The sequence below is a fragment of the Trichoderma ghanense genome (assembly GCF_004382785.1).
Source record: "Trichoderma ghanense strain CCMA-1212 chromosome Unknown scaffold_12, whole genome shotgun sequence".
In the NCBI taxonomy this organism is placed as follows: Eukaryota; Fungi; Ascomycota; class Sordariomycetes; order Hypocreales; family Hypocreaceae; genus Trichoderma; species Trichoderma ghanense.
The window spans coordinates 253,721-262,154 of record NW_027395675.1 but is presented as its reverse complement, the minus strand read 5'-3'; the positions used below and the strand labels follow the sequence as shown (position 1 = coordinate 262,154).

Below are 8,434 nucleotides of genomic sequence, written 5' to 3'. Positions count from 1 at the left end.
TTTCCACATACCATATTAGTTGATTGACGCCTCGCCGTTGTAAAAGATCAACCTGGAGTTTTCCTTTTGAATGGTATCTGACTTGTGTTTGTGTCTCTTGAATGCGTGTGTATTATGTGACCAAAATGTGATCAATCATGGTGAGAATAGGTAGATGGAGTTCAATGCCATCTGTCAGGGCGTGCTCTGTAATACAAGAGGTAATGCCGGCCAGACCAATTGTAACCAGCACTACCCTCCGACGACACACAAAAGTATATCTAGTGTTACATGCAGCAAAGCCACACAGTCCAGCTGTCAAAACGGTCAAAATGACATATGCTTCATAACGGTCATGGGTATAGCGAATCTACCATATATGTACAGAGAAGTGAATGTGGTCCCCCACTCAGGGGCCATGATATGTGCTTTCAAACGACACAAACAGAATCGGCATGTCTATCCAAAAATTTCCAGACATCTTTTTTTCAATTTTCAGGGACATTTTCCTTTTTCTTCTTCATTTTTCCTCCTCCTTTTTTGTTGTTGTTGTTGTTGTTGTTTTTGATGGGTATTTCATAACTTCGTCGAGATCGCCGAAATGGCCTTCTAAGCAGACTCGTAGACGGCAACGTATTGCACTTCAAACATGTTGCCCCAGCCGGACAAGGTCGCCTCGTTGGGATCACCCTGTTACATGACAGTCAGCTTATGCTAATCATGTATATCGAAAGAAAGGAGAACAACTTACGGGCCATGTGCCACCAACGGCCAAGTTGAGGATAATGTACATGGGCGAGTGCGCGAGCGTCGCCCAGAGCCCCTCGTCGCCAATCTGCGCACCGGTGAGGGTGTGGAACAGCGTGCCGTCCATGAACCACTGGATCGTCTCCGTCTGCCAGTAGTTGGACGAGCGATCGATCTTGAGGGTCCAGGTGTGGAACTGGTCGTCCTGGGGGATGGCGATGCTCTCGCCGAGGCCGCTTGGCTCGTTGCAGGCGCCGCCGCCGGTGTGGTCGCAGTGGACGGTGCCGTAGCCCGTGAGCTGGCCGTTGATCTGCTCGTAAATGTCGAGCTCGCCGCACAGGGGCCAGGGGGTGCCGTGGCGCATGGAGTCGCCCAGCATCCAAAAGGCCGGCCACATGCCCGCCTTCTGGTCGAGGGCGCTGTCGCCGCCGCGCAGGGCGGCCTGGACCTGCATGGTCTTGCCGGGGCTCGGGGTCCACGCCTGGATGGACTCGATGCGGGACGAGGTCCATTCGCCGAGGAGCGACTTTTGGGGCACGAGCTGCAGCGTCTGGCCGCCCGAGAGCTGCATGTTGGAGGCCAGGCTGGTGTACGTCTCGAGCTCCTGGTTGTTGTGCAGGTCGGTGACGACGGTCCACTGGGTCAGGTCGACCATGTCGCCCTGGTTGCCGACGAACGTCTCCTGCCAGACGAGGTTCATGCCCGGGATGTTGGGCGAGAGCGTGGCCCTGGCGGAGGGGATGGCCAAGGCCAGGGCCAGGACGACGGAGGCGAGGGATTGGAGGTGCATCTTGTCAGATTGGTTGTGTCTTTGAGTTGATTTGCTTCTTGGTATCCGGGTCAGGGAGTGACGGCCAGGATATCGTATCAGATGCTGCTGTCTTGTAAAGGATTGGTTTTGCTTGTTTTGCTCTGATGCCCAGGATCGACCTGAACCGAGGGAATGGATAGATAGCAGCTAGACGGTAGCCAAAGGAAGTGCCTGTCTTGTCTTGTCTGCTTGTCTCTTTGTCTTGTCCGTTCAACAGCACCAAGATCAGGATCACGAAGAACAAAGCACAACAAAGGAGTGTGCGCAATATCGAACCAGCGAAAATGGAAAAAAAGGAAAGTAACCGGCCACAGGCCTGGAAGAAGGGAATGGGGGAGTTTGCGAGAAGGAAAAGAGAAGAAGCAGGAAAAAAAATAGCTGAACAGAGCAAAGCGAAGCAGAGTCAGGATTCTAGATGCATGGTGGCAACAAGGCCGCTTAAGTAGATGCTTCGCTGCTTGAATCATGTGCCGGCGAGGTTGCCATCCATTCAACCCCCCCGGTTGGCGGTAACTGTACCCTGCTGCTGATGGGCAGGAACATGGCGAGTTATCACGAGCATGGTTACGGGATCCGTACCGAGGATGTACTGGCTTGTGCTTGGCTGCGGCTACGGGGTACCTCCTTCTCTGGATATCAATACTTGCCGCTCTTTTACTTTGTTAGGTTTGCATGGAGGGTGCCGCGATGTACCTCGACAGGACAAAGAGAATCCAATGCCTGATCTGATCCCATGCCAATGCAATGCATGCAGGCGACAAGATCCACCGAGGCCCAAGCGCTTGCCCGGCAAAGGCGACGATATCCTGAGGGAGAGGAGGAGGGGTGGCGAGAGAAGAGAAACGAAAGTTAAGGGGGGGGGATGCAGAGCAGAGGCAGCCAGTCAGAGCATGAGGCGGGACGCGTCGTTGGGCAGAATCAGACGCAGTGCCGATAGTCGAAAATGGAGGCTTGATGAGAAGTGATAGGCGAGAGAGCAAAAACAGATGATTTGCAGGGATTCAGGGGGGGGATATTCTGCTCAAGCGCGCAGCAAGGGGGTGGGTGGTGTTGCCAAAAGGTAAAAAAAAAACGTGGGATATGGGGGCCAGGCACAAGGCACCAAAGAACGGCCAAAAAAAGAGTTTTGAAACAAAAGGTCGAAAAGAGCGCCAGGGGTTCGTGCAGTAGCGCGGCTTATAAGCCCGGTGGTGGTTGGTTTCGAGTCAGATGCGTGTGATAATTCCCGTCCGGCGTTGTTTGCGAGGGATGCGTGCATTGATGCCGGATTGGAGGATGGGTGAGATTGGGTGATTATAGCGGACAAAGGGGGGGGGGCTAATGCGGGCGTTTACTGTTGTGAGGATACTACAGTTGATGTTGATGTTGTATTTTACTTGTGATTTTGGATGAAGAAGAGGAATGTGACAGTTGGTAGGCTATCATGACCGTTGTAACTGGCGGTTGAGTCGAGGCGAGGCGATCCGTCGCACATCATCGCCACGAAGAGCAGGCCAAAAGCAGCCCGACCACGATGACCAGGCCAGGGGGGTTCATCCGTCAATCACAAAAACACGGCAAACGGCATCTGCAGGACATTCACTTTCCAGTAGTCACATTTTTTTCACATTCACCGTAGTTCCAGTTATCAATAGCTCGCATGTTTTATATCTCAAATGCACGCAACGCAACGTGGGCAAACAGACGGGTCCCCATCATCCCCATCATATCCCCCCGCCTCATCCCCAATCGGATCCCATTCCACCAGCCAAACCACCAAGAGGCGAAAAAGAAAGAAAAAAAAGACCCCGAGCCAGGGGAGGAGGACACTTTAGAGAAACGGTTAGCCCGCCACCCGGATCCATCTAGAACACGCAAGCAAGCATGGCAAGCAAACGGGCAAGATGGAAGAGGAAGAAGACGAAAGAGAAGAGAAGCAAGGGGAAAGGGAAAGGGAAAATCACGGCATGTCATGAAGGTGCTAGTCCTCGTAAAGCATAGAACAAACACGAGAGCGCCGCGCGGGAACGGCTCGTCCAAGGCGCATCCACGGCCAATGGCCGGCCCACGGTATCTCACGGTCGTATCGTACTTGGCATGTTTCCTTGACTCGCGCCAAAATGAGGGTCCTTGGGGACTTTGCACTGCGTTTTCTCTCTTCCTGTGCATTTTTCCATTTATCTCTGGTCTGGCCGAGGCTTTTCAGCTCATTGTAAGCCATGCAGTTTCTTGCAGCAAACAGGTTGAAACAAACCCCCCGATATCCCGTTTGCCCTGCATATGTTTCCCGATTTTCCCTCCCCTCTCCAGCACCCCGTCCTGCAGGGGTCCGTAGACCCTCCAAACGCCCATCCTCCGCCCTCCGCATTCACATTGTCCATCCCCCAATATTCCCCCCAAGCGAATCCCCCAGCCTCTTCTCCAGCTGCACAATCGTATGCTCGTAGACCCGCGCAGCATCCAGATGCGTCTCATCATCATCATCATCAACCCCCCAACCCTTCCCATCATCCTCATCACCATCACCATCACCCTCCGCTTCATCATCAGCATCGTCATCTTCATCCTCCTCATCCTCCGGCTCGCCACTGCTCATAATCTCCACCATGAGCAACCGCGTCTGCTCCACCAGGCTCCGGCACCGCACCATGTCCGTCGTCGTCATGCCCATCCGCAGCCCGTTTTCAAAGCCCGGCAGCGCCTCCTTGGTCTCAATGTCCTGCCCGCAGAGCAGGCTGGCGAAGCAGTGGTCCAGCTTGTGCAGAAGGTCAAACGACGCCTTGGGCGACGGCGGGAACGAGCGGACGTATTGCGTGAAGTCACTGGCCAGCTTGAGCAGGAACTGCACTTGCAGGATGGCTGGTTTTTGCACCACGTTAGCATTGCCGTGTTCTGTTATCCTCTAATACCTTGTAATCTCATGCACATCCGTAGAGGCAAGTAAACTTCGTAGAGGGCCAATACTTACGAGTCCCCGACTGCCACAAGATATTGACAACCTCATCCAACTCCTTGCACACCTCCCCAAAGGTGCGAAAGCCAACGACTTCGTCTCCCTCCTGCGTGCCCCCAAACTTCTTGACGTAGCGCCGCGAAATGGTCATGAGCTTCTCCTCCGCGTACCGCCTCACCATGTCCTCCTTGCTCCCGCCGGGCCGCAGCGGAGTCCTTCTCGGGTGCGGCAGGGTTGATGCTCCGCGGGACGAGGCTGAGGAGGGGGCGGGCGAGGGGAGGCCGCCTTGGGGCGGGATGAAGCCGCCGGGCTGTCGGGACGATTCTGCCATGGTGGTGGGTGGATGATGTGTCGAGTCAATTGATGGGTGTTTCGCCGGTCAATTGGATTGGTGATTTGACGTCTACTTGTAGGTGCTTATTGATTGATACTCGATGATGATGAGCGGGGGCGGGGTGTGTGGCACTGACAACTGCGAATACCCTGGAGGACGGTAGGAAACATGCGATGGTCAAGATCCAATGCGCGGTGTCTTCTGAGTTAATGAGACTTGGGAAGTAATACCAAGCTAAGTGAATTTCTGATAATAAGAGGCTTGAGTTGATGCTTGTTTTGGTTGAAGAAATTGATCAATCAGATTGCTTAAAGTAACAAGGCGGAAGTAATATGGTCGGTCGGTCGGCGGTCCACTAGAGACGATGACTGCTGAGATCAACTTCATCACTCTTACGACTGAAACCAGCAACGAAGCGACACCCATACAATATTGATGGGCGACGCCATAAGGAGCAAAAATTGCAATCAACATATGTGAAAAAAGAATGCAACATAATCCAATCAATCGCCTAGGGGAATGTCATCTTGACGTGATTAAATAATCATACGTGCAATTGTGGAAAAAAGCAAAAAAGATGTGATTCCGCCCGGGCTCGAACCGGGGACCTTTTCGGTGGTGTCAACTGAACTGTTAACGAAATGTCATAACCAACTAGACCACGGAACCAGAAGCTTGTTTCGCTTGACAGTTCCGCCCCCAATTTGGTCTCATGTTACGCCACCCTTGCTCAATCATGTGACCCGCCCAACCGCATGCAGTCTTGGCGGGGCGTTTTTCGATTTTTCGACCTCGGTGACGGCGTCATTCGTCTTGAACCCTCGAATCTCGTACACTTTTTTGCGCTTCCACGTCAAGTTCAAATCACAGACATCACCATGCCTCCTAAGCGAATCTACGGCGAAAAGGGCGGCCGTCGCGCGCCCAAGGGCTTCGTTGCGTCGACGTACGACACGCTGACGTCTGCTGAGAATGCTGCCTTTGTTCGCAGCATTGCCATCTTTGGAGTGAGCGAGCTTCGACTACCTGATGTTCCACCTATGTATGCGCAAGAAGCTGACAATCTTGAACAAGGCTGCCGTTACGTTCCTCTCCAGCTCCTGGGGCGAGATCCTCCTGCCGCCGTATGATTTCCCCGAGAAACCCGACTTGCGACAGGGTGGTCGTTGGCTAACAGGTTGATGATGTACAGTCAATAAGCGATAGGCGCTCTTCATACGAATTCTCACGATCCAACTCCATAAACAACTCGGAAAAAGCTTCACAAAATCAACGCTCAATAGGAATGAGTCGGTGTACAATAGAAGGATGATTGTATAGTACTACGATGCGAGACGGGGCGGTTTGCGGCGCGCATGTGCGATATAGAACGCGGGGCGATCTTAGGACGATGGCGCAGTTCGTCAGGGTGGTTGACTCGATAACGAAATCAAGTAAAATTCAAGTGCTCCCCAAGGGTCTCTGGGAACATTTTGTAAGAATTGCTGCAGGGTGCTTGTTGACTTGGCCGACAACATCAAGGCTGTTTGCTCAAGCTTGTCCACACAACGCAAGACGTGCCGTCTGTGACTCCTGATTCTTCGGTTGCCGATGATGAAAAATGAAAGGCGGTCCTGGATATCTTGCAAAGGCGTAGTAGCCAATCTGGAAAAGGGTAGCATAGCAGAAGAGTAGAAGTGGCAGAAAGGAGGCTTGAACCTTGTGTTCCTGGGTAGTTGCAGCAAGCAGAAGCGTCATGGCCTAATAAAGGCAGTGATGTTTGGTAGCCGCTCTTTCATTTACACCGTCTTCTCCTGCATCCATCTCTTTCATTTCCTTCCTTTCCTTCTATATATGCAAATGATAGCTTGCTTCCGACATCCTTTCTGTCCATGATACACACGGATGTTTGCTCGTCTACAATCGACAACCAACGACTCAACGCTTTTGAACGCAACGACAGTCCAGCTGATACAATGGAAAAGACTCTGCCACTTGAACACCAGCTTCCTATTCTCTGCTCTTCTGCGAGAGACAGCCGGGGGAAAAGCCCCGTTACCCTTGGCGGGAGCGAGCTCCAACTTGACCAGACGCTCTCCCTAAACACACTGCGCCGTTCGACAGACGAGCCCCAGAGACGTTGCAATTGCAAGATTGGTGCAGGAGCTTGCGGCGCCGTCTTTGCGCAGGACGAGGAGAAGCCCCTTGCTGCAAAGCTGGCCAAGACCAACGACGACCAGCTGTGGAACGACTACAAGATGCACAATCGCATCAAGGCTCAATTCGACAACCACGGCTTCACGAACATTAGAATCCCTCAAGTGTACTATTTCGTTCCGCCTGATGACGCATATACTCGATTCTTCAGCCAGCGCCCACAGCTGGCCGAGGCCGCGTCCAAGGTTTGCAACCTGGGCACCAGCATCCTCGTCTCAGAGAGGATCCTGCCCTTGCCCGAGCGAGCCCGGACGCTCCTGATCAAAGCGTACTGTCCGCCGCATGTCAAAGAGGCTGCTTTGAGGGACGACGCCAACAGGGACTGTCTGGTGAGGCCGTATCTCGGCTCGATGCAAGGCAAGACTGGCGGCCAAGGACGTTTCTTCTCGCTGAGGAACTTCAAGCTGCATCTTAACCAGATGGTGGATCTGCAGCTGGACGTCGAGGCCATGGCCGGCAGAATGGGCGTGGCAATGGCCATTATGCATTGGGCGGCTTGGACAGACGCCCGGGATGTCGAGTTTGTCCTCGGCAGCTCGTCCGAGGAAGCGTCGGCCCATCTGAGCGCCAAGGAGGTTTCAAGGCTGCATGAGCCCGTATACACCGGTCCCGCATCTCACAACAAGGATGGGTTCTTCCATCAGCGGGCCACGAAGATGTGGCTCCTAGACTTTAACCAGGTTCAAAGCATTACGATGGACGAGGACGGAGTGGCAAAAGCAGTGGAAGCAGCTCGAGTCAACGACCCGTATCTTCCGAGGCCGCTGGGCGAGGCGACAGTCGAGAAGCAGGTCTGGGATGCCTTTGAGAAGGCTTATACCAAGGCGGCGGGTGCCATCTTGGAAGGCAATGCGGGCAGACTGAGGTTGCCGGGCTTGTTTATTCGTGGGCTTGTAGAGGCTGAGGAGCAAAGGAGGATGAGGGCGCAGAGGGCTTCAGATGAAGTCTGAAAGGGGGGGTTGGGTGATGGCAGCCACCGCACTACCTGGATGAGATGAGACAGGATACCCCTTTAATGAAGAGCTATATAATAATTCTGAAAGGAGATACCAGGGCTGAAGAGTATCGCGAGAAGCAAAAAGCATTATGAGTATAGACAGTAGATCTAAATACCAAGCAAAGACTATATCGTTTCTAGCTAATGATCGTGTATCACCCCATACCCAATGCTAGACGGTTACGTTAGGAAGAGGCAGGGAGGCCTAGATACCTAAACACACAAGGTACGTGCTTGATCCATCTGAGGTAACCGATTCTTTGCCTTGTTGGTCGTAAGGTAAGGTAGGTAGGTAGGTAGGTACGCAACAAGACCGAAAGAGAGGGAAGTCGCAGTGTTGCCAGAGCCGCAGGAGACGAGTTCGACGGTAAACATTGGCTCTAGGCGCGAACCTCAGGCCAAGGTAACAGCATTTCTGCTTCTGAATACATCTGTCCA

The 8,434-nt window shown here is 53.1% G+C and overlaps 5 protein-coding genes across 5 annotated transcripts; 3 read left to right on the top strand and 2 right to left on the bottom strand.

Annotated features, from left to right (window-relative positions):
* Window positions 1-588: 588 nt before the first annotated feature.
* CCMA1212_008448 (uncharacterized protein) lies at window positions 589-1,654 on the bottom strand (the record flags this gene model as incomplete). The annotated part of the gene is made up of 2 exons (XM_073705580.1): window positions 589-669; window positions 731-1,654. Coding segments are annotated over 2 exons (1,005 nt in total), but the record flags the coding sequence as incomplete, so codon positions are not given.
* A 1,982-nt stretch (window positions 1,655-3,636) lies between these two features.
* CCMA1212_008446 (uncharacterized protein) lies at window positions 3,637-4,816 on the top strand (the record flags this gene model as incomplete). Its single annotated transcript, XM_073705578.1, has 3 exons — window positions 3,637-3,642; window positions 3,942-4,391; window positions 4,604-4,816. The coding sequence occupies 3 exons, from the start codon at window positions 3,637-3,639 to the stop codon at window positions 4,814-4,816; spliced, it is 669 nt and encodes a 222-aa protein (XP_073555886.1).
* On the bottom strand, window positions 3,885-4,800 carry CCMA1212_008447 (uncharacterized protein; the record flags this gene model as incomplete). Its single annotated transcript, XM_073705579.1, has 2 exons — window positions 3,885-4,408; window positions 4,485-4,800. The coding sequence occupies 2 exons, from the start codon at window positions 4,798-4,800 to the stop codon at window positions 3,885-3,887; spliced, it is 840 nt and encodes a 279-aa protein (XP_073555887.1).
* Window positions 4,817-5,681: 865 nt separating the features above from the next.
* Window positions 5,682-5,985, top strand: CCMA1212_008444 (uncharacterized protein; the record flags this gene model as incomplete). The annotated part of the gene is made up of 2 exons (XM_073705577.1): window positions 5,682-5,845; window positions 5,901-5,985. The coding sequence occupies 2 exons, from the start codon at window positions 5,682-5,684 to the stop codon at window positions 5,983-5,985; spliced, it is 249 nt and encodes an 82-aa protein (XP_073555961.1).
* A 773-nt stretch (window positions 5,986-6,758) lies between these two features.
* On the top strand, window positions 6,759-7,949 carry CCMA1212_008443 (uncharacterized protein; the record flags this gene model as incomplete). Its single annotated transcript, XM_073705576.1, has 1 exon — window positions 6,759-7,949. The coding sequence occupies one exon, from the start codon at window positions 6,759-6,761 to the stop codon at window positions 7,947-7,949; it is 1,191 nt and encodes a 396-aa protein (XP_073555891.1).
* Window positions 7,950-8,434: the final 485 nt, after the last annotated feature.